The sequence below is a fragment of the Ranitomeya imitator genome, chromosome 6, assembly GCF_032444005.1.
Source record: "Ranitomeya imitator isolate aRanImi1 chromosome 6, aRanImi1.pri, whole genome shotgun sequence".
Classification (NCBI taxonomy): domain Eukaryota; kingdom Metazoa; phylum Chordata; class Amphibia; order Anura; family Dendrobatidae; genus Ranitomeya; species Ranitomeya imitator.
Window position 1 is genome coordinate 2,188,522 of NC_091287.1, and position 26,588 is coordinate 2,215,109.

At 46.6% G+C, this 26,588-nt stretch overlaps 1 protein-coding gene across 1 annotated transcript in view; it reads right to left on the reverse strand.

Annotated features, from left to right (window-relative positions):
• Positions 1–26,588, reverse strand: part of LOC138641571 (tyrosinase-like) — a 221,508-nt gene that overhangs the window by 150,092 nt on the left and 44,828 nt on the right. The window contains exon 2 of the mRNA XM_069729041.1: positions 17,152–17,959. Coding sequence (XP_069585142.1) covers positions 17,152–17,937 — 786 coding nt within the window. The 5' untranslated portion in view covers positions 17,938–17,959. The remainder of the gene's footprint in view (positions 1–17,151; positions 17,960–26,588) is intronic.

Below are 26,588 nucleotides of genomic sequence, written 5' to 3' on the forward strand. Positions count from 1 at the left end.
GGGGATGATAAAGGTATCTTCCCCGAGAACTGTGATATAGTGGTGGGATCCCTGACATATCTGGTGGGATCCGTGACGTATTGGTGGCAGCACGGTGAGATCCGTGACACAGACCTAAAACAAAATTCTGAAAATTCCCTAATTTTTAGTCCTAATTTTATTTAGTCCTCCGGTGTAAAGATCTTTGGAAACTTGCATAATTTTGGTGCAACTGTAGAGGGTGTTAATATGTTGTGACTTGCGGCATTCTCGCTACATTTTCTGTCTAAGTAGGCAGGAGCGTAATAACTGTCCCTCGCCTAGTTCATGATGAACGGTGGCGTCCGATACGAATGGAGTAAGGTTAGTGGCGAGGTGCTTACGGAGGCACACACTACTTCTCTGATGGCCCTGATTCCAAAAGACATGTCTGACTCCAGCACAACCCCGTGAACAACTCCTGTCCTGATGAATCGGGCGCTGTCTGGGGTTCAGACATAGGCACCTGAGAAATATTGATGAACTGTAACATATAACGGAAGGATTCAAAATTCTTTTCTGTTACTTTGTGTAAATCAAAAGGTGAATTCTGCTAAAGGGAGACATGCTGGTGATTAAATTCAGATATTACTTGCCATCGTTTTCTGCCTAAACTGCGAATGATAAAAGACTTGACCCACTATCTGTGAATAGTTTAGGTAAATTAGGTTTGTCTATACTTGTACCCACATTTTATTAGTAATCAGTGCAGAAAGACCACTGTTCTGTACAACTATGCCCTGACTGTTGCTATAATCCCATAGGCCACACATTCATTCTTGAAGTCTCCAAATCTTTAATCTTTCTCCATTTTTCTTACTTTAACCGCAATCCGGCATCAGGCGTAATAATACTCCATGTCGGACTCCCTTCCTTTGATGTGGGTTCCGGCGGTGAGCCCACATCTTTCCCGGCACACGGCGGCTGTTTTAAACAGCTGACATGTGCCCAGAACAGCCGTGGATGGAATCGTGATCTACTCGCGGCTATTAACCCGCTATATGCCGCTGTCAAACGCTGACAGCGGCATTTAACATGCACTTTCGGCAATCATGCCAGAAATCAGCCCCACTGGTGGGTTGGCATGACAACCGGAGGTCTCATGGAGACCTCTATGGTTGTCACTGCTGGTGTCATGGTCAGGACATGGTTAACCCCTTCATGACCTTGGGATTTTTCATTTTTCCGTGTTCGTTTTTCACTCCCCTCCTTCCCAGAGCCATAACTTTTTTATTTTACCGTCAATTTGGCCATGTGAGGGCTTATTTTTTGCGGGACGAGTTGTACTTTTGAACGACATCATTGGTTTTAGCATGTCTTGTACTAGAAAACGGGAAAAAAATTCCAAGTGTGGTGAAATTGCAAAAAAAGTGCAATCCCACACTTGTTTTTTGTTTGGCTTTTTTGCTAGGTTCACTAAATGCTAAAACTGACCTGCCATTATGATTCTCCAGGTCAGTACGAGCTCATAGACACCTAACATGACTAGGTTATTTTTTACCTAAGTGGTGAAAAAAAATTCCAAACTTTGCTAAAGAAAAAAAAAACATTGCGCTATTTTCCGATACTCGTAGCATCTCCATTTTTCATGATCTGGGGTCGGTTAAGGGCTTATTTTTTGCGTGCCGAGATGACGTTTTTAATTATAGCATTTTGGTGTAAATACGTTCTTTTGATCGCCCGTTATTGCATTTTAATGCAATGTCGCAGCGACCAAAAAAACGTAATTCTGGCGTTTCGCATTTTTTTCTCGCTACGCCGTTTAGTGATCAGGTTAATGCTTTTTTTTATTTGATAGATCGGGCGATTCTGAGCGCGGCGATACCAAATATGTGTAGATTTGATTTTTTTTATTCATTTATTTTGATTGGGGCGAAAGGGGGGTGATTTAAACTTTTATATTTTTTTTATTTTTTTCACATTTTTTTTTTACTTTTGCCATGCTTCAATAGCCTCCATGTGGGGCTAGAAGCAGGCATAGCACGATCGGCTCTGCTACATAGCAGCGATCATCAGATCGCTGCTATGTAGCAGAATTGCAGGTGTGCTGTGAGCGCCGACCACAGGGTGGCGCTCACAGCTGCCGGGGATCAGTAACCATAGAGGTCTCAAGGACCTCTATGGTTACTATTCTGACGCATCGCTGACCTCCGATCATGTGACGGGGGTCGGCGATGACGTCATTTCCGGCCGCCCGGCCGGAAGCGGTAGTTAAATGCCGCTGTCTGCGTTTGACAGCGGCATTTAACTAGTTAATAGGTGCGGGCAGATCACGATTCTGCCCGCGCCTATTACGGGCACATGTCAGCTGTTCAAAACAGCTGACATGTCCCGGCTTTGGTGCGGGCTCACCGCGGAGCCCTGCATTAAAGCAGGGGATCTGACCTCGGACGTACTATCTCGTCCGAGGTCAGAAGGGGGTTAATGTCCTGTCAGGGTTAATTTTTGCTAGCCTCTTTTCTATTATGGGAGGGGTATTTATACTGGCTCCTAGCCTGGTTTCTCTGTCAGCTATAGATTCTGTTTCTGTCTGCATGCGTGACTCCTGGAGTGTGTGCCTGGTTTGCATAGTGTTGTCGTGCTTTACTGTGTTGGTGTTCCTGGCTACTGAACTCTGGCTTTAGTTCTGACTATCCCCTGTCTCTCCGTTTTGGTACCTCTTAATCTCCTGGCTACGACCTCTGCTTGTTTGATAATTCTTTAGTGCTTGTCCCTTCTCTGTTTCCCTGGCGTCTGGCTCCGCTCCCTCTTCCTCCTCCCACTCTGTCACATGATCTAAGGTCCTGTTCGTTACCTGTACTCTCTGTTTCATGTCAAAGGTCCCGTGGGTTCAGGTTAGTAATTTGGCGTTTTGCTCAGCTGCTGTGTGCAGCTTCCCCTGCAGCATAGATATCCAGGCACCGTGACAGTTGGCTTGCTTTATCGCCAGCCAGTGGTCAGCGCTCATAGTAAGTGCATACCTCCCAACTTTTGAAGCTGGGAAAGAGGGACAAAGTTAGCGGCGCGCAACGCGCGCCGCCGCAAATTTTGGGCCACGCCTCTGACCACACCCATTCACTAGTCACACCCATATCCACGTCTCAACCACACCCATTTAGCACTGCTGATCACACTGTTCATAAAGAATAATTATAAACAAAAAAAATGGCCACAGTGCTCCATACTGTATAATGGCCACACATGATGCTCAATACTGTATAATGGCCACACAGTGCTCCATACTGTATAATGGCCGCACATGATGCTCCATACTGTATAATGGCCACACAGTGCTCCATACTGTATAATGGCCACACATGATGCTCCATACTGTATAATGGCCGCACATGATGCTCAATACTGTATAACGACCCCACATGATGCTCAATACTGTATAATGGCCGCACATGATGCTACATACTGTATAACGGCCACACAGTGCTCCATACTGTATAATGGCCACACATGATGCTCCATACTGTATAATGACCGCACATGATCCTCAATACTGTATAATGGCCACACATGATGCTCCATACTGTACTGAAAGGTGGCAGATGAGGTATAACAATGATAAATGTAAGGTTATACACATGGGAAGAAGGAATCAATGTCACCATTACACACTGAACGGGAAACCACTGGGTAAATCTGACAGGGAGAAGGACTTGGGGATCCTAGTTAATGATAAACTTACCTGGAGCAGCCAGTGCCAGGCAGCAGCTGCCAAGGCAAACAGGATCATGGGGTGCATTAAAAGAGGTCTGGATACACATGATGAGAGCATTATACTGCCTCTGTACAAATCCCTAGTTAGACCGCACATGGAGTACTGTGTCCAGTTTTGGGCACCGGTGCTCAGGAAGGATATAATGGAACTAGAGAGAGTACAAAGGAGGGCAACAAAATTAATAAAGGGGATGGGAGAACTACAATACCCAGATAGATTAGCGAAATTAGGATTATTTAGTCTAGAAAAAAGACGACTGAGGGGCGATCTAATAACCATGTATAAGTATATAAGGGGACAATACAAATATCTCGCTGAGGATCTGTTTATACCAAGGAAGGTGACGGGCACAAGGGGGCATTCTTTGCGTCTGGAGGAGAGAAGGTTTTTCCACCAACATAGAAGAGGATTCTTTACTGTTAGGGCAGTGAGAATCTGGAATTGCTTGCCTGAGGAGGTGGTGATGGCGAACTCAGTCGAGGGGTTCAAGAGAGGCCTGGATGTCTTCCTGGAGCAGAACAATATTGTATCATACAATTAGGTTCTGTAGAAGGACGTAGATCTGGGGATTTATTATGATGGAATATAGGCTGAACTGGATGGACAAATGTCTTTTTTCGGCCTTACTAACTATGTTACTATGTTACTATGTTACTATGTATATTGGCTGCACATGATGCTCCATACTGTATAATGGCCACACAGTGCTCCATACTGTATAATGGCCACACATGATGCTCCATACTGTATAATGGCCGCACATGATGCTCAATACTGTATAACGACCCCACATGATGCTCAATACTGTATAATGGCCACACAGTGCTCCATACTGTATAATGGCCGCACATGATGCTCAATACTGTATAATGGCCACACAGTGCTCCATACTGTATAATGGCCACACATGATGCTCCATACTGTATAACGGCCACACATAATGCTCCATACTGTATAATGACCCCACATGATGCTCAATACTGTATAATGGCCCCACATGATGCTCCATACTGTATAATGGCCGCACATGATGCTACATACTGTATAACGGCCACACAGTGCTCCATACTGTATAATGGCCACACATGATGCTCCATACTGTATAATGACCGCACATGATGCTCAATACTGTATAATGGCCACACATGATGCTCCATACTGTATATTGGCTGCACATGATGCTCCATACTGTATAATGGCCACACAGTGCTCCATACTGTATAATGGCCGCACATGATGCTCAATACTGTATAACGACCCCACATGATGCTCAATACTGTATAACGGCCACACATAATGCTCCATACTGTATAATTGCCGCACATGATGCTCAATACTGTATAATGACCCCACATGATGCTCAATACTGTATAATGGCCCCACATGATGCTCCATACTGTACAATGGCCGCACATGATGCTACATACTGTATAACGGCCACACAGTGCTCCATACTGTATAATGGCCACACATGATGCTCCATACTGTATAATGACCGCACATGATGCTACATACTGTATAACGGCCACACATGATGCTCCATACTGAATAATAGCCACACATGATGCTCCATACTGTATAATGGCCACACATGATGCTCCATACTGTATAATGGCCACACATGATGCTCCATACTGTATAATGGCCACACATGATGCTCCATACTGTATAATGACCGCACATGATGCTCCATACTGTATAATAGCCACACATGATGCTCCATACTGTATAATGGCCACACATGATGCTCCATACTGTATAATGGCCACACATGATGCTCAATACTGTATAATGATCGCACATGATGCTCCATACTGTATATTGGCCACACATGATACTTCGTACCGTATAATGGCCACACATAGCTACTCCTACACACGCGGCTGCGCTCCGTACACTTTGCATACACGGCTCCGCTCCATACACACGGCTCCACTCCATACATCTCAAACACACACGGCTCCGTTCCGTTCACCTCGTACACATTCAGCTCCGCTCCATACACCTCATACACACACAGCTCCGCTCCATACATCTCGTACACACGGCTGTTGTGAATTCTGTGGCTGAATTCACTCCTGTGGTCACAAGTGGTACTGCAGCTTCTGAGCTTCCTCCCTCAGGTGTTCTGGTGAGCTCGTTAACTGCTTCATTACTTAACTCCGCCTGATGCTGCTATCCTTGCTCCTTGTCAATGTTTCAGTGTTGGATCTGAGCTTCTCCTGATTGTTCCTGTGACCTGCTGCGCTGTATAGCTAAGTGCTTTTTGCTTTTTTGTTGCTTTTTTTCTGTCCAGCTTGTCTTTTGTTTTGCTGGAAGCTCTGAGACGCAAAGGGTGTACCGCCGTGCCGTTAGTTCGGCACGGTGGGTTTTTTTTGCCCCCTTTGCGTGGTTTTGCTTTAGGGTTTTTTGTAGACTGCAAAGTTCGCTTTACTTTCCTCGCTCTGTCCTAGAATATCGGGCCCCACTTTGCTGAATCTATTTCATCCCTACGTTTTGTCTTTTCATCTTACTCACAGTCATTATATGTGGGGGGCTGCCTTTTCCTTTGGGGAATTTCTCTGGGGCAAGTCAGGCCTATTTTTCTATCTTCAGGCTAGCTAGTTTCTTAGGCTGTGCCGAGTTGCCTAGGTAGTTGTTAGGCGCAATCCACAGCCGCTTTTAGTTGTGTTTAGGATAGGATCAGGTGTGCAGTCTACAGAGTTTCCACGTCTCAGAGCTCGTTCTTGTATTTTTGGGTATTTGTCAGATCACTGTGTGCGCTCTGATCGCTAAGCACACTGTGTTTCTGGATTGCCTTCATAACACCTGTCATTAGCAAACATAACAGTACAAGGAGCCAAAACTAATGATTCTCAATAGAGGGAAAGAAAAAGTTCTGACATCATTTTTTTTTTTTTTTTTTTCTGCTCTGTGTTCACTTTTTTTTTTTCCCCTAGACATTTGGGTGATTCTGGACACAGGTGTGGACATGGATATTCAGGGTCTGTGCTCTTCAATAGATAATCTCGTTATAAATGTACAAAAAATTCAAGATACTATTGATCAGAAATCTATGTTAGAACCAAGAATTCCTATTCCTGATTTGTTTTTTGGAGATAGAACTAAGTTTCTAAGTTTCAAAAATAATTGTAAGCTATTTCTGGCCTTGAAACCTCATTCTTCTGGTAATCCTATTCAACAGGTTTTGATTATTATTTCTTTTTTGCGCGGCGACCATCAAGACTGGGCATTTTCTCTTGCGCCAGGAGACCCTGCATTGAGTAGTGTTGATGCGTTTTTCCTGGCGCTCGGATTGCTGTACGATGAGCCTAATTCAGTGGATCAGGCTGAGAAAAATTTGCTGGCTTTGTGCCAGGGTCAGGATGATATAGAAGTATATTGTCAGAAATTTAGGAAATGGTCAGTACTCACTCAGTGGAATGAATCTGCGCTGGCAGCTTTGTTCAGAAAGGGTCTCTCTGAGGCTCTTAAGGATGTCGTGGTGGGATTTCCTATGCCTGCTGGTTTGAATGAGTCTTTGTCTTTGGCCATTCAGATCGGTCGACGCTTGCGCGAGCGTAAATCTGTGCACCATTTGGCGGTACTGCCTGAGGTTAAACCTGAGCCTATGCAGTGCGATAGGACTATGACTAGAGTTGAACGGCAGGAATACAGACGTCTGAATGGTCTGTGTTTCTACTGTGGTGATTCCACTCATGCTATTTCTGATTGTCCTAAGCGCACTAAGCGGTCCGCTAGGTCTGCCGTCATTGGTACTGTACAGTCCAAATTCCTTCTGTCCATTACCTTGATATGCTCTTTGTCGTCGTTTTCTGTCATGGCGTTTGTGGATTCGGGCGCTGCCCTGAATCTGATGGATTTGGATTATGCTAAACGTTGTGGGTTTTTCTTGGAGCCTTTGCGGTGTCCTATTGCATTGAGAGGAATTGATGCTACACCTTTGGCCAAGAATAAACCTCAATACTGGGCCCAGCTGACCATGTGCATGGCTCCTGCACATCAGGAAGTTATTCGCTTTCTGGTGTTGCATAATCTGCATGATGTGGTCGTGTTGGGGTTGCCATGGCTACAAACCCATAATCCAGTATTGGATTGGAATTCCATGTCGGTATCCAGCTGGGGTTGTCAGGGGGTACATGGTGATGTTCCATTTTTGTCGATTTCGTCATCCACCCCTTCTGAGGTCCCAGAGTTCTTGTCTGATTATCAGGATGTATTTGAAGAGCCCAAGTCCGATGCTCTACCTCCGCATAGGGATTGTGATTGTGGTATCAATTTGATTCCTGGTAGTAAATTCCCTAAAGGTCGATTATTTAATTTATCCGTGCCCGAACACGCCGCTATGCGCAGTTATGTGAAGGAATCCCTGGAGAAGGGACATATTCGCCCATCGTCATCACCACTGGGAGCAGGGTTCTTCTTTGTAGCCAAGAAGGATGGTTCGCTAAGACCGTGTATTGATTACAGCCTTCTTAATAAGATCACTGTTAAATTTCAGTATCCCTTGCCATTGTTATCTGACTTGTTTGCTCGGATTAAGGGGGCTAGTTGGTTCACTAAGATAGATCTTCGTGGTGCGTATAATCTGGTGAGAATCAGGCAAGGAGATGAATGGAAAACTGCATTCAATACGCCCGAGGGTCATTTTGAGTATCTAGTGATGCCGTTCGGACTTGCCAATGCTCCATCTGTGTTTCAGTCTTTTATGCATGACATCTTCCGTGAGTATCTGGATAAATTCCTGATTGTTTACTTGGATGACATTTTGATCTTCTCAGATGATTGGGAGTCTCATGTGAAGCAGGTCAGAATGGTTTTTCAGGTCCTGCGTGCTAACTCTTTGTTTGTGAAGGGATCAAAGTGTCTCTTCGGTGTGCAGAAAGTTTCATTTTTGGGGTTCATCTTTACCCCTTCTACTATCGAGATGGATCCAGTTAAGGTCCAAGCCATCCAGGATTGGATTCAGCCGACATCTCTGAAAAGTCTGCAAAAGTTCCTGGGCTTTGCTAATTTTTATCGTCGCTTCATCTGTAATTTTTCTAGCATTGCCAAACCATTGACCGATTTGACCAAGAAGGGTGCTGATTTGGTTAATTGGTCTTCTGCTGCTGTGGAAGCTTTTCAGGAGTTGAAGCGTCGTTTTTGTTCTGCCCCTGTGTTGTGTCAGCCAGATGTTTCTCTTCCGTTCCAGGTCGAGGTTGATGCTTCTGAGATTGGAGCAGGGGCGGTTTTGTCACAGAGAGGTTCTGATTGCTCAGTGATGAAACCATGTGCTTTCTTTTCCAGGAAGTTTTCGCCTGCTGAGCGAAATTATGATGTGGGCAATCGAGAGTTGCTGGCCATGAAGTGGGCATTCGAGGAGTGGCGTCATTGGCTTGAAGGAGCTAAGCATCGCGTGGTGGTATTGACTGATCATAAGAACTTGACTTATCTCGAGTCTGCCAAGCGCTTGAATCCTAGACAGGCCCGTTGGTCGTTATTTTTTGCCCGCTTCGACTTTGTGATTTCGTACCTTCCGGGCTCTAAAAATGTGAAGGCGGATGCTCTGTCTAGGAGTTTTGTGCCCGACTCTCCGGGTTTATCTGAGCCAGCGGGTATCCTCAAGGAAGGAGTCATTGTGTCTGCCATCTCCCCTGATTTGCGGCGGGTGCTGCAAAAATTTCAGGCGAATAAACCTGATCGTTGTCCAGCAGAGAAACTGTTCGTCCCTGATAGGTGGACTAATAAACTTATCTCTGAACTTCATTGTTCGGTGTTGGCTGGTCATCCTGGAATCTTTGGTACCAGAGAGTTAGTGGCTAGATCCTTCTGGTGGCCATCTCTGTCACGGGATGTACGTACTTTTGTGCAGTCCTGTGGGATTTGTGCTAGGGCTAAGCCCTGCTGTTCTCGTGCCAGTGGGTTGCTTTTGCCCTTGCCGGTCCCAAAGAGGCCTTGGACACATATTTCGATGGATTTCATTTCTGACCTTCCCGTTTCTCAAAAGATGTCAGTCATTTGGGTGGTCTGTGATCGCTTTTCTAAAATGGTCCATCTGGTGCCCTTGGCTAAATTGCCTTCCTCCTCTGATTTGGTACCTTTGTTCTTTCAGCATGTGGTTCGGTTGCATGGCATTCCTGAGAATATTGTTTCTGACAGAGGTTCCCAGTTTGTTTCAAGGTTTTGGCGAGCCTTTTGTGGTAGGATGGGCATTGACCTATCCTTTTCCTCGGCTTTCCATCCTCAGACTAATGGCCAGACCGAACGAACCAATCAGACCTTGGAAACATATCTGAGATGTTTTGTTTCTGCAGACCAGGATGATTGGGTGTCCTTAGGGTTAGGGTTAGGGTTGCTGTACGATGAGCCTAATTCAGTGGATCAGGCTGAGAAAGATTTGCTGGCTTTGTGCCAGGGTCAGGATGATATAGAAGTATATTGTCAGAAATTTAGGAAATGGTCAGTACTCACTCAGTGGAATGAATCTGCGCTGGCAGCTTTGTTCAGAAAGGGTCTCTCTGAGGCTCTTAAGGATGTCATGGTGGGATTTCCTATGCCTGCTGGTTTGAATGAGTCTTTGTCTTTGGCCATTCAGATCGGTCGACGCTTGCGCGAGCGTAAATCTGTGCACCATTTGGCGGTACTGCCTGAGGTTAAACCTGAGCCTATGCAGTGCGATAGGACTGTGACTAGAGTTGAACGGCAGGAATACAGACGTCTGAATGGTCTGTGTTTCTACTGTGGTGATTCCACTCATGCTATTTCTGATTGTCCTAAGCGCACTAAGCGGTCCGCTAGGTCTGCCGTCATTGGTACTGTACAGTCCAAATTCCTTCTGTCCATTACCTTGATATGCTCTTTGTCGTCGTTTTCTGTCATGGCGTTTGTGGATTCGGGCGCTGCCCTGAATCTGATGGATTTGGATTATGCTAAACGTTGTGGGTTTTTCTTGGAGCCTTTGCGGTGTCCTATTCCATTGAGAGGAATTGATGCTACACCTTTGGCCAAGAATAAACCTCAATACTGGGCCCAGCTGACCATGTGCATGGCTCCTGCACATCAGGAAGTTATTCGCTTTCTGGTGTTGCATAATCTGCATGATGTGGTCGTGTTGGGGTTGCCATGGCTACAAACCCATAATCCAGTATTGGATTGGAATTCCATGTCGGTATCCAGCTGGGGTTGTCAGGGGGTACATGGTGATGTTCCATTTTTGTCGATTTCGTCATCCACCCCTTCTGAGGTCCCAGAGTTCTTGTCTGATTATCAGGATGTATTTGAAGAGCCCAAGTCCGATGCTCTACCTCCGCATAGGGATTGTGATTGTGCTATCAATTTGATTCCTGGTAGTAAATTCCCTAAAGGTCGATTATTTAATTTATCCGTGCCCGAACACGCCGCTATGCGCAGTTATGTGAAGGAATCCCTGGAGAAGGGACATATTCGCCCATCGTCATCACCACTGGGAGCAGGGTTCTTCTTTGTAGCCAAGAAGGATGGTTCGCTGAGACCGTGTATTGATTACCGCCTTCTTAATAAGATCACTGTTAAATTTCAGTATCCCTTGCCATTGTTATCTGACTTGTTTGCTCGGATTAAGGGGGCTAGTTGGTTCACTAAGATAGATCTTCGTGGTGCGTATAATCTGGTGAGAATCAGGCAAGGAGATGAATGGAAAACTGCATTCAATACGCCCGAGGGTCATTTTGAGTATCTAGTGATGCCGTTCGGACTTGCCAATGCTCCATCTGTGTTTCAGTCTTTTATGCATGACATCTTCCGTGAGTATCTGGATAAATTCCTGATTGTTTACTTGGATGACATTTTGATCTTCTCAGATGATTGGGAGTCTCATGTGAAGCAGGTCAGAATGGTTTTTCAGGTCCTGCGTGCTAACTCTTTGTTTGTGAAGGGATCAAAGTGTCTCTTCGGTGTGCAGAAAGTTTCATTTTTGGGGTTCATCTTTACCCCTTCTACTATCGAGATGGATCCAGTTAAGGTCCAAGCCATCCAGGATTGGATTCAGCCGACATCTCTGAAAAGTCTGCAAAAGTTCCTGGGCTTTGCTAATTTTTATCGTCGCTTCATCTGTAATTTTTCTAGCATTGCCAAACCATTGACCGATTTGACCAAGAAGGGTGCTGATTTGGTTAATTGGTCTTCTGCTGCTGTGGAAGCTTTTCAGGAGTTGAAGCGTCGTTTTTGTTCTGCCCCTGTGTTGTGTCAGCCAGATGTTTCTCTTCCGTTCCAGGTCGAGGTTGATGCTTCTGAGATTGGAGCAGGGGCGGTTTTGTCACAGAGAGGTTCTGATTGCTCAGTGATGAAACCATGTGCTTTCTTTTCCAGGAAGTTTTCGCCTGCTGAGCGAAATTATGATGTGGGCAATCGAGAGTTGCTGGCCATGAAGTGGGCATTCGAGGAGTGGCGTCATTGGCTTGAAGGAGCTAAGCATCGCGTGGTGGTATTGACTGATCATAAGAACTTGACTTATCTCGAGTCTGCCAAGCGCTTGAATCCTAGACAGGCCCGTTGGTCGTTATTTTTTGCCCGCTTCGACTTTGTGATTTCGTACCTTCCGGGCTCTAAAAATGTGAAGGCGGATGCTCTGTCTAGGAGTTTTGTGCCCGACTCTCCGGGTTTATCTGAGCCAGCGGGTATCCTCAAGGAAGGAGTCATTGTGTCTGCCATCTCCCCTGATTTGCGGCGGGTGCTGCAAAAATTTCAGGCGAATAAACCTGATCGTTGTCCAGCAGAGAAACTGTTCGTCCCTGATAGGTGGACTAATAAACTTATCTCTGAACTTCATTGTTCGGTGTTGGCTGGTCATCCTGGAATCTTTGGTACCAGAGAGTTAGTGGCTAGATCCTTCTGGTGGCCATCTCTGTCACGGGATGTACGTACTTTTGTGCAGTCCTGTGGGATTTGTGCTAGGGCTAAGCCCTGCTGTTCTCGTGCCAGTGGGTTGCTTTTGCCCTTGCCGGTCCCAAAGAGGCCTTGGACACATATTTCGATGGATTTCATTTCTGACCTTCCCGTTTCTCAAAAGATGTCAGTCATTTGGGTGGTCTGTGATCGCTTTTCTAAAATGGTCCATCTGGTGCCCTTGGCTAAATTGCCTTCCTCCTCTGATTTGGTACCTTTGTTCTTTCAGCATGTGGTTCGGTTGCATGGCATTCCTGAGAATATTGTTTCTGACAGAGGTTCCCAGTTTGTTTCAAGGTTTTGGCGAGCCTTTTGTGGTAGGATGGGCATTGACCTATCCTTTTCCTCGGCTTTCCATCCTCAGACTAATGGCCAGACCGAACGAACCAATCAGACCTTGGAAACATATCTGAGATGTTTTGTTTCTGCAGACCAGGATGATTGGGTGTCCTTTTTGCCGTTGGCTGAGTTCGCCCTTAATAATCGGGCCAGCTCGGCTACCTTGGTTTCTCCATTTTTTTGCAATTCTGGGTTCCATCCTCGTTTCTCTTCAGGACAGGTTGAGTCTTCGGACTGTCCTGGTGTGGATTCTGTGGTGGATAGGTTGCAGCAGATCTGGACTCAGGTAGTGGACAATTTGATCTTGTCCCAGGAGAAAGCTCAACTTTTCGCTAATCGCAGACGCCGTGTGGGTCCCCGACTTCGTGTTGGGGATCTGGTTTGGTTATCTTCTCATCATATTCCTATGAAGGTTTCCTCTCCTAAATTTAAACCTCGTTTTATTGGTCCGTATAGGATTTCTGAGGTTCTCAATCCTGTGTCTTTTCGTTTGACCCTCCCAGACTCCTTTTCCATACATAATGTATTCCATAGGTCGTTGTTGCGGAGATACGTGGCACCTATGGTTCCATCTGTTGAGCCTCCTGCCCCGGTTTTGGTGGAGGGGGAATTGGAGCATATTGTGGAGAAGATTTTGGATTCTCGTGTTTCTAGACGGAAACTCCAGTATCTGGTTAAATGGAAGGGTTATGCTCAGGAAGATAATTCCTGGGTTTTTGCCTCTGATGTTCATGCTTCCGATCTTGTTCGTGCCTTTCATGCGGCTCATCCTGGTCGGCCTGGGGGCTCTGGTGAGGGTTCGGTGACCCCTCCTCAAGGGGGGGGTACTGTTGTGAATTCTGTGGCTGAATTCACTCCTGTGGTCACAAGTGGTACTGCAGCTTCTGAGCTTCCTCCCTCAGGTGTTCTGGTGAGCTCGTTGACTGCTTCATTACTTAACTCCGCCTGATGCTGCTATCCTTGCTCTTTGTCAATGTTTCAGTGTTGGATCTGAGCTTCTCCTGATTGTTCCTGTGACCTGCTGCGCTGTATAGCTAAGTGCTTTTTGCTTTTTTGTTGCTTTTTTTCTGTCCAGCTTGTCTTTTGTTTTGCTGGAAGCTCTGAGACGCAAAGGGTGTACCGCCGTGCCGTTAGTTCGGCACGGTGGGTTTTTTTTGCCCCCTTTGCGTGGTTTTGCTTTAGGGTTTTTTGTAGACTGCAAAGTTCACTTTACTGTCCTCGCTCTGTCCTAGAATATCGGGCCCCACTTTGCTGAATCTATTTCATCCCTACGTTTTGTCTTTTCATCTTACTCACAGTCATTATATGTGGGGGGCTGCCTTTTCCTTTGGGGAATTTCTCTGGGGCAAGTCAGGCCTATTTTTCTATCTTCAGGCTAGCTAGTTTCTTAGGCTGTGCCGAGTTGCCTAGGTAGTTGTTAGGCGCAATCCACAGCCGCTTTTAGTTGTGTTTAGGATAGGATCAGGTGTGCAGTCTACAGAGTTTCCACGTCTCAGAGCTCGTTCTTGTATTTTTGGGTATTTGTCAGATCACTGTGTGCGCTCTGATCGCTAAGCACACTGTGTTTCTGGATTGCCTTCATAACACCTATCATTAGCAAACATAACACACGGCACTACGTACACCTCATACACACACGGCTCCGCTCCATACATCTCGTACACACGGCACTACGTACACCTCATACACACACCGCTCCGCTCCATACACATTGCAGAAGCTGCTCCGCTCCGTATACCTTGCACACACACGGCTCCGCTGCGTACACCTCATACACATACGACTCCTCTCCATACATCTCGTACACACACGGCACTACTCCGTACACCTCGTACACACACGGCTCCGCTCTATACACATTGCACACACTGCTCCACTCCGTATACCTTGCACACACATGGCTCTGCTCCGCACACCTCGTACACACGTGGCTCTGCTCTGTACACCTCGTACACACGTGGCTCCACTCCATACACCTTTCACACTCTGCTCTCATCCGAACACCTCTTACACACGACTCCGCTCCGTACACCTCGTACACACGCGGCTGTGCTCCGTACACACGACTCCGCTCCGTACACCTTTCACACGCTGCTCCGCTCCGCACACCTCGTACACACGCGGCTGTGCTCCGTACACCTCATACACACGACTCCGCTCCGTACACCTTTCACATGCTGCTCCGCTCCGTACACCTTGTACACACGCGGCTGTGCTCCGTAGACCTCATACACATGGCTCCGTACACCTCGTACACACGACTCCGCTCCGTACACCTTTCACACGCTGCTCCGCTCCGTACACGTCGCACACACGCGGCTGCGCTCCGTACACCTCGCACACACGCGGCTGCGCTCCGTACACCTCCTACACACGCGGCTGTGCTCTGTACACCCCTTACACACACGGCTCCGCTCCGTACACCTTTCACACGCTGCTCCGCTCCGTACACCTCGCACACACGCGGCTGCGCTCCGTACACCTTGTACACACGCGGCTGTGCTCTGTACACCCCTTACACACACGGCTCCGCTCCGTACACCTTTCACATGCTGCTCTGCTCCGTACATCTCGTACACACGCGGCTGCGCTCCGTACACCTCATGCACACGGCTCCGTACACCTCGTACACACGCGGCTGCGCTCCGTACACCTCGTACACACGCGGCTGCGCTCCGTACACCTCATGCACACAGCTCCGTACACCTCGTACACACGCGGCTGCGCTCTGTACACCTCATGCACACGGCTCCGTACACCTCGTACACACGCGGCTGTGCTCCGTACACCTCATGCACACGGCTCCGTACACCCCTTACACACACGGCTCAGCTCCATACACCTCGTACACACACGGCTCTGCTACATCCACCCTGTAAACACCTCCTGACCTCACACATACGCTGCCTTACCCTCCTCCGGCGCCATGGCAACCAGCAAAGTCCTGTACACGGAGGTCCTCCTCCCGAATCCGATCATGTGACCCCTGACTCCTCCCATCCTGTGACCTCATCACAGGTCCTGTGCACAGAGCAGCCATTATGCGCTGCTGTGCTGGCCGGGTGCAGGGAGCTCTCAGCTGACCAACCGGGTGATTCACATACCTCCCAACCATTGCGGGACAATTAATATCCCGCCCGGGATCGCGGGGCTGACTGTCAAAATCAGGACAGTCCCGCTGGATCCGGGACGGTTGGGAGGTATGGTAAGTGAGTAATTCAGCTACATACAGGCGAAATGATCATCGCCTCTATGTAACTGAGCCGATCGGGTTATGGCAGCTTTTAGTCTCCCATGGGGACTACTGAAGCATGCCAAAAGTAATAGAAGAAAGTTTTTAAAAATACAAAAAAATAAAAGTTCAAATCACCCCCCTTTCACCCCATTCATACAAAACAATAAAAATATCAAACATGCACATATTTGGTACCACCGCATTCAGAATCACCCCATCTATCAATGACAAAAAAAGATTAACATGATCGCTAAACAACGTAGCGAGAAAAAAGTCAAAATGCCAGAATTACGTTAATTTGGTCACCGCGACATTGAATTAAAATGCAATAACGGGCGATCAAAAGACCTTATCTGCACCAAAATGGTATCATTAAAAACCTCAGCTCGGCGCGCAAAAAACAAGCCCGACCGAGATCTTAAAAAATCGAGACGCTACGGGTATCAGAATTTTTTTTTTAACAAAGTTTGGAAATTTTTTTCACCACTTAGATAAAAAAGAATTTAGACATGTTTGGTGGCTATGAACTCATAATAACCTGGAGAATCATAATGGCAGGTCAGTTTTCACATTTAGCGAATCTAGTAAAAAAGACAAAAAACCAAGTGTGGTGTTGCACTTTTTTTGGAATTTCACTGCACTTTGAATTTTTTACCATTTTCTAGTACACAACATGGTAAAACCAATGATGTCATTCATAAGTACAACTTGTCCTGCAAAAAACAAGCCCTCACATGGCCATATTGATGGAAAAATAAAAAAGTTATGGCTCTGGGAAGAAGGGGAGCGAAAAACGAAAACGCAAAACCGAAAAAAGCTCTGGGGGTGAAGGGGTTAGCGCTAATTATTAAGATGCAGCCAACCCAACCAACACAAATTCAATAATGTGGGTCTTTTTAGACTCTTTAAGCTATAGCCTAATTAATTATATGAATTGTAAAGATACCTTCCAGAATGAAAAGTGGGAGTAGGGATTGAGTTCCCCCTGGTCATCATTAGTTCCCAACAATTCATCAGTACAGATGGAGCAGTTCTTCTCGCTTCTCCAATCGTAATAGGGAATTGCAAAATCTTCATCTCCAGTCATGATCTGCATCTGTCTCTCCAAGAACAGGAGACCTAAGCGATGCCATCCAGGAAATGTGGGCCCCTGGTGGGCAAAGTTCTTTTCAGGAATAAATGTGCTATTAAACATGATGGCCTTCATGGCGTAATAATGCATCCACGCGAAGACATCATATAGAGAAGCATCTACAAAGCGGTAAGTCTCACGATGATACCGGTCTCCTGAGCTCAGGACAACAAAATCTTGACTTTTTGTGGTCTTGGCCAAGGCTAAGTAACTGAACAATCTTTTCTGCTCCAGAACCGTCAGTTCCCGGATTTCTCGCCTTAAGACTATTTTCTTCCTGTCACATTTCTCGCCATGAAAGCCAAATTTGCAATCACCACAATCAAAACCGCTATAGTTTCCAAAGCACTCGCAAGTATAATCATAATAATGTCGTGGCCAGTCGAGACGGTCATCGTTGTACTGCGGAATCTTTTCTCCTGATGAAGCTATCCAGTCTTTACATCTCCCACGACCAGACAGGGAACCACATGGGCTTTTATCTTTCCAAAGTGGACAGCAACTCTTGGTGCGAAAAGAAGCTTCAGTAGTGCAGACTCTAGGGAACTGTCCTTCCACAAAGCCAAGACTAAACGTGAGGATGACTATGAAGCTAAACATGGCTTCTAAAAGTGTTGGCCACCTGAAAAGAGAAAAATATGAAATAATCTTATTTATTTTAATCAATTAAGTACATTGGGGAAAAGAGATTAACGTTAAACTGGTTTCACCACACTACCAATGTTGATCCTCTTTTTTCTGATTTTACTAATAGCATTTTTTCATATGAGACATACAGAGGGTGCGGAAAGTGTTCAGGCCCCTTTAAATTTTTCACTTTTAGTTCAATTGCAGCCATTTGGTGAATTCAATAAAGTTCATTTTCTCTAATTAACCCCTTTACCCCCAAGGGTGGTTTGCACGTCAATGACCAGGCCAATTTTTACAATTCTGACCACTGTCCCTTTATGAGGTTATAACTCCGAAACGCTTCAACGGATCCTGGTGATTCTGACATTGTTTTCTCGTGACATATTGTACTTCATGATAGTGGTAAAATTTCTTTGATAGTACCTGCGTTTATTTGTGAAAAAAACGGAAATTTGGCGAAAATTTTGAAAATTTCGCAATTTTCAAACTTTGAATTTTTATGCAATTAAATCACAGAGATATGTCACACAAAATACTTAATAAGTAACATTTCCCACATGTCTCCTTTACATCAGCATAATTTTGGAACCAATTTTTTTTTTTGTTAGGGAGTTATAAGGGTTAAAAGTTGACCAGCAATTTCTCATTTTTACAACACCATTTTTTTTTAGGGACCACGTCTCATTTGAAGTCATTTTGAGGGGTCTATATGATAGAAAATGCCCAAGTGTGACACCATTCTAAAAACTGCACCCCTCAAGGTGCTCAAAACCACATTCAAGAAGTTTATTAACCCTTCAGGTGTTTAATAGGAATTTTTGGAATGTTTAAATAAAAATGAACATTTAACTTTTTTACACAAAAAATTTACTTCAGCTCCAATTTGTTTTATTTTACCAAGGGTAACAGGAGAAAATGGACCCCAAAAGTTGTTGTCCAATTTGTTCTGAGTACGCTGATACCCCATATGTGGCAGTAAACCACTGTTTGGGCGCATGGGAGAGCTCGGAAGGGAAGGAGCGCCGTTTGACTTTTCAATGCAAAATTGACAGGAATTGAGATGGGACACCATGTTGCGTTTGGAGAGCCACTGATGTGCCTAAACATTGAAACCCCCCACAAGTGACACCATTTTGGAAAGTAGACCCCCTAAGGAACTTATCTGGAAGTGTGGTGAGCACTTTGACCCACCAAGGGCTTCACAGAAGTTTATAATGCAGAGCCATAAAAATAAAACAAAATTTTTTTCCCACAAAAATTATTTTTTAGCCCCCAGTTTTGTATTTTCCCTAGGGTAACAGGAGAAATTGGACCCCAAAAGTTGTTGTCCAATTTGTCCTGAGTACGCTGATACCCCATATGTGGGGGGGAACCACCGTTTGGGCGCATGGGAGGGCTCGGAAGGGAAGGAGCGCCATTTGGAATGCAGACTTAGATGGAATGGTCTGCAGGCGTCACATTGCGTTTGCAGAGCCCCTAATGTACCTAAACAGTAGAAACCCCCCCAAGTGACCCCATATTGGAAACTAGACCCCTCAATGAACTTATCTAGATGTGTTGTGAGAACTTTGAACCCCCAAGTGTTTCACTACAGTTTATAACGCAGAGCCGTGAAAATAAAAAAATCTTTTTGTTTTCCCACAAAAATTATTTTTTAGCCCCCAGTTTTGTATTTTCCCAAGGGTAACAGGAGAAATTGGACCCCAAAAGTTGTTGTCCAATTTGTCCTGAGTACGCTGATACCCCATATGTGAGGGTAAACCCCTGTTTGGGCACACGGGAGAGCTCGGAAGGGAAGGAGCACTGTTTTACTTTTTCAACGCAGAATTGGCTGGAATTGAGATCGGACGCCATGTCGCGTTTGGAGAGCCCCTGATGTGCCGAAACAGTGGAAACCCCCCAATTATAACTGAAACCCTAATCTAAACACACCCCTAACCCTAATTCCAACGGTAACCCTAACCACACCTCTAACCCTGACACACCCCTAACCCTAATCCCAACCCTATTCCCAACCGTAAATGTAATCTAAACCCTAACCCTAACTTTAGCCCCAACCCTAACTGTAGCCCCAACCCTAACCCTAGCCCTAACCCTAGCCCTAACCCTAGCCCTAACCCTAGCCCTAACCCTAGCCCTAACCCTAACCCTAGCCCTAACCTTAGCCCTAACCCTAGCCCTAACCCTAGCCCTAACCCTAGCCCTAACCCTAGCCCTAACCCTAACCCTAGCCCTAACCCTAGCCCTAGCCCTAACCCTAGCCCTAACCCTAGCCCTAATGGGAAAATGGAAATAAATACATTTTTTTTTATTTTTCCCTAACTAAGGGGGTGATGAAGGGGGGTTTGATTTACTTTTATAGCGAGTTTTTTAGCGGATTTTTATGATTGGCAGCCGTCACACACTGAAAGACCCTTTTTATTGCAAAAAATATTTTTTGCAATACCACATTTTGAGAGCTATAATTTTTCCATATTTTGGTCCACAGAGTCATGTGAGGTCTTGTTTTTTGCGGGACGAGTTGACGTTTTTATTGAAAGCATTTTCGGGCACGTGACATTTTTTGATCGCTTTTTATTCCGATTTTTGTGAGGAAGAATGACCAAATACCAGCTATTCATGAATTTCTATTGGGGGAGGCGTTTATACCGTTCCACGTTTGGTAAAATTGATAAATCAGTTTTATTCTTCGGGTCAGTACGATTACAGCGATACCTCATTTATATCATTTTTTTATGGTTTGGCGCTTTTATACGATAAAAACTATTTTACAGAAAAAATAATTATTTTTGCATCGCTTTATTCTCAGGACTATAACTTTTTTATTTTTTTGCTGATGATGCTGTATGGCGGCTCGTTTTTTTGTGGGACAATATGACGCTTTCAGCGGTACCATGGTTATTTATATCTGTCCTTTTGATCGCGTGTTATTCCACTTTTTGTTCGGCGGTATGATAATAAAGCGTTGTTTTTTGCCTCGTTTTTTTTTTTTTTTTCTTACAGTTTTACTGAAGGGGTTAACTAGTGGGACAGTTTTATAGGTCGGGTCATTACGGACGCGGCGATACTAAATATGTGTACTTTTATTGTTTTTTTTTTTATTTAGATGAAGAAATGTATTTATGGGAATAATATTTTTTTTTTTTTTCATTATTTTGGAATATTTTTTTTTATTTTTTTTTTACACATTTGGAATTTTTTTTTTTTAACTTTTTTACTTTGTCCCAGGGGGGGACATCACAGATCAGTGATCTGACAGTGTGCACAGCACTCTGTCAGATCACTGATCTGACATGCAGCGCTGCAGCCTTCACAGTGCCTGCTCTGAGCAGGCTCTGTGAAGCCACCTCCCTCCCTGCAGGACCCGGATCCGCGGCCATCTTGGATCCGGGGCTGGAGGGAGCAGGGAGGGAGGTGAGACCCTCGCAGCAACGCGATCACATCGCGTTGCTCCGGGGGTCTCAGGGAAGCCCGCAGGGAGCCCCCTCCCTGCGCGATGCTTCCCTGCACCGCCGGCACATCGCGATCATGTTTGATCGCGGTGTGCCAGGGGTTAATGTGCCGGGGGCGGTCCGTGACCGCTCCTGGCACATAGTGCCGGATGTCAGCTGCGATAAGCAGCTGACACCCGGCCGCGATCGGCCGCGCTCCCCCCGTGAGCGCGGCCGATCGGCTATGACGTACTATCCCGTCCAGGGTCAGATAAACCCAGGGCACCTCGAGGGGATAGTACGTCTAAGGTCACAGAGGGGTTAATGTACACTTTGCACCCCATCTTGACTGAAAAAAAAACAGAAATGTAGAAAGTTTTGCAAACTAATTAAAAAAGAAAACTGAAATATCACATGGTCATAAGTCTTCAGCCCCTTTGCTCAGACACTCATATGTAAGTCCCATGCCGTCCATTTCCTTCATTGGAGTTGTAACGGGGTCCAGGGTGATAGTCGTGTGGAGGGGCTGCTGCTGTTCTGTGACACCCTGACGATCCGCTACAGAAATATCATGTCCATTTTGTGGTGTGCAGTGTGTCACGTATTTCACCCACCCGTGGGTCAGGGATCTCTTCAGCATGCAGAGCTCCAGTCCTTTTCAGACACAAACAGTCAGAGTCTGATCTCAGGCTTCTTCATAACAGTTACAGTCCATCCATTTTCACAATAGATGAGAACTCCATCTCCTGCGCTTTCCCTGGTCTGCTCCTTCAGGTTATCTTCCTGCCGGCCATGCCACCTCTCTTTTGCCGACCACACACGGCACTGTGCTCACTGGGATACTGCCCTATCACTCGGCTGTGTCCCGCCTGCACATACAGAGGCAGGAGGCGGACCGGCCGCAGCTGCCATAGGAGGGAGGATAAACAGGAAGCAAGAGCATAAAAGGAGCCGTCTCCAGCAGTGTCGGCCGGGCATGCGCCAGCTGTATCCTCGGAGCAGACGTCACGATGAGCACGGTGTGCAGTGTGTGCCTGACACCGAGTGCCACAGGTGACTGCACTACTATGTGCTGAGCTCTGCTTAGGACAGACTGCTGCCTCATGACAGCGCACACACAGCTCTGCTGCCTCAGGACTGCGCACACACACAGCTTTGCTGCCTCATGACTGCACACACAGCTCTGCTGCCACACAATTGCGCACACACAGCTCTGCTGCCTCATGACTGCACACACAGCTCTGTTGCCACACAACTGCGCACACAAACAGCTTTGCTGCCACACGACCACACGCACACACAGCTCTGCTGCCTCATGACTGCACACACACAGCTCTGTTGCCACACAACTGCGCGCTCACAGCTCTGCTGCCAGGCAACTGTGCGCACTCAGCTCTGCTGCCAGGACGACTGCGTGCCCACAGCTCTGCTGCCAGTCGACTGCACGCACACAGCTCTGCTGCCAGGACGACTGCACGCACACAGCTCTGCTGTCAGACGACTGGCACACAGCTCTGCTGCCAGGACGACTGCGTGCCCACAGCTCTGCTGCCAGGACGACTGGCACACAGCTCTGCTGCCAGGATGATTGGGCGCACACAGCTCTGCTGCCAGGATGACTGTGCGCACACAGCTCTGCTGCCAGGCGACTGCGCGCACACAACTCTGCTGCCAGGACGACTGCGCGCACACAGCTCTGCTGCCAGGACGACTGCGCGCACACAGCTCTGCTGCCAGTATGACTGGGCGCACACAGCTCTGCTGCCAGGACGACTGCGCGCACACAGCTCTGCTGCCAGGACGACTGCGCGCACACAGCTCTGCTGCCAGGACGACTGGCACACAGCTCTGCTGCCAGGATGTTATGAAAGGTAATTCAGTACCACAATGGACATAGAGGTCAGCGCACATACAGTGACCTGGCAATAACCCAAAAAACAAGAACGAGCTCTGAGACGTGGGAACTCTGTTGACCGCAATCCCTAATCCTCTCCAACCACACTAAAGGCAGCCGTGGATTGCGCCTAACGCTCCCTATGCAACTCGGCACGGCCTGAGAAACTAGCTAGCCTGAAGATAGAAAATAAGCCTACCTTGCCTCAGAGAAATACCCCAAAGGAAAAGGCAGCCCCCACATATAATGACTGTGAGTAAAGATGAAAAGACAAACGTAGAGATGAAATAGATTTAGCAAAGTGAGGCCCAACTTTCTGAACAGAGCGAGGATAGGAAAGGTAACTTTGCGGTCAACACAAAACCCTACAAAAACCACGCAAAGGGGGCAAAAAGACCCTCCGTACCGAACTAACGGCACGGAGGTACACCCTCTGCGTCCCAGAGCTTCCAGCAAGCAGAAAAAAACAAATTGACAAGCTGGACAGAAAAAAACAGCAAACAAATAGCAAAGAGGAACTTAGCTAAGCAGAGCAGCAGGCCACAGGAACGATCCAGGAGGAAACAGGTCCAATACTAGAACATTGACTGGAGGCCAGGATCAAAGCACTAGGTGGAGTTAAATAGAGCAGCACCTAACGACTTCACCACATCACCTGAGGAAGGAAACTCAGAAGCCGCAGTACCACTTTCCTCCACCAACGGAAGCTCACAGAGAGAACCAGCCGAAGTACCACTTGTGACCACAGGAGGGAGCTCTGCCACAGAATTCACAACAGTACCCCCTCCTTGAGGAGGGGTCACCGAACCCTCACCAGAGCTCCCAGGACGACCAGGATGAGCCATATGAAAGGCACAAACAAGATCGGGAGCATGGACATCAGAGGCAAAGACCCAGGAATTATCTTCCTGAGCATAACCCTTCCACTTAACCAGATACTGGAGTTTCCGCCTTGAAACACGAGAATCCAAAATCTTCTCCACAATATACTCCAACTCCCCCTCCACCAAAACCGGGGCAGGAGGATCAACAGATGGAACCATAGGTGCCACGTATCTCCGCAACAATGACCTATGGAATACGTTATGTATGGAAAAAGAATTTGGAAGGGTCAGACGAAAAGACACAGGATTAAGAACCTCAGAAATCCTATACGGACCAATAAAACGAGGTTTAAACTTAGGAGAGGAAACCTTCATAGGAATATGACGAGAAGATAACCAAACCAGATCCCCAACACGAAGTCGGGGACCCACACAGCGTCTGCGATTAGCGAAACGTTGAGCCTTCTCCTGGGACAAAGTCAAATTGTCCACTACATGTGTCCAAATCTGCTGCAACCTGTCCACCACAGTATCCACACCAGGACAGTCCGAAGATTCAACCTGCCCTCAAGAGAAACGAGGATGGAACCCAGAGTTGCAGAAAAACGGTGAAACCAAGGTAGCCGAGCTGGCCCGATTATTAAGGGCGAACTCAGCCAAAGGCAAAAAGGACACCCAGTCATCCTGATCAGCAGAAACAAAGCAACTCAGATATGTTTCCAAGGTCTGATTGGTTCGTTCGGTCTGGCCATTAGTCTGAGGATGGAAAGCCGAGGAAAAAGACAAGTCAATGCCCATCCTACCACAAAAGGCTCGCCAAAACCTCGAAACAAACTGGGAACCTCTGTCAGAAACGATGTTCTCTGGAATGCCATGCAAACGAACCACATGCTGGAAGAACAATGGCACCAAATCAGAGGAGGAAGGCAATTTAGACAAGGGTACCAAATGGACCATCTTAGAGAAGCGATCACAGACCACCCAAATGACTGACATCTTTTGAGAGACGTGAAGATCTGAAATAAAATCCATAGAGATATGTGTCCAAGGCCTCTTCGGGACCGGCAAGGGCAAAAGCAACCCACTGGCACGAGAACAGCAGGGCTTAGCCCGAGCACAGAGACGGCCACCAAAAGGATCTAGCCACTAACTCTCTGGTACCAAAGATTCCAGGATGACCAGCCAACACCGAACAATGAACCTCAGAGATAACTTTATTCGTCCACCTATCAGGGACAAACAGTTTCTCCGCTGGGCAACGATCAGGTTTATTAGCCTGAAATTTTTGCAGCACCCGCCGCAAATCAGGGGAGATGGCAGACACAATTACTCCCTCTTTGAGGATACCCGCCGGCTCAGATACACCCGGCGAGTCGGGCACAAAACTCCTAGACAGAGCATCCGCCTTCACATTTTTAGAGCCCGGAAGGTATGAAATCACAAAGTCAAAACGGGCAAAAAACAACGACCAACGAGCTTGTCTAGGATTCAACCGCTTGGCGGACTCGAGATAAGTCAAGTTCTTATGATCAGTCAAGACCACCACGCGATGCTTAGCTCCTTCAAGCCAATGACACCACTCCTCGAATGCCCACTTCATGGCCAGCAACTCTCGATTGCCCACATCATAATTTCGCTCAGCAGGCGAAAACTTCCTGGAAAAGAAGGCGCATGGTTTCTTCACCGAGCAATCAGAACTTCTCTGCGACAAAACAGCCCCTGCTCCAATCTCAGAAGCATCAACCTCGACCTGGAACGGAAGCGAAACATCTGGTTGACACAACACAGGGGCAGAAGAAAAACGACGCTTCAACTCTTGAAAAGCTTCCACCGCAGCAGAAGTCCAATTGACCAAATCAGCACCTTTCTTGGTCAAATTGGTCAATGGTTTAGCAATACTAGAAAAATTGCAGATGAAGCGACGATAAAAATTAGCAAAGCCCAGGAACTTTTGCAGACTTTTCAGAGATGTCGGCTGAGTCCAATTATGGATGGCTTGGACCTTAACAGGGTCCATCTCGATAGTAGATGGGGAAAAGATTAACCCCAAAAATGAAACCTTCTGAACACCAAAGAGACACTTTGATCCCTTCACAAACAAAGAATTAGCACGCAGGACCTGTAACACCGTTCTGACCTGCTTCACATGAGACTCCCAATCATCCGAGAAGATCAAAATGTCATCTAAGTACACAATCAGGAATTTATCCAGGTACTCTCGGAAGATGTCATGCATAAAGGACTGAAACACTGATGGAGCATTGGCAAGTCCGAATGGCATTACTAGATACTCAAAATGGCCCTCGGGCATATTAAATGCAGTTTTCCACTCATCGCCTCGCTTAATACGCACAAGATTATACGCACCACGAAGATCTATCTTGGTGAACCAACTAGCCCCCTCAATCCGAGCAAACAAATCAGAAAACAATGGCAAGGGGTACTGAAATTTAACCGTGATCTTATTTAGAA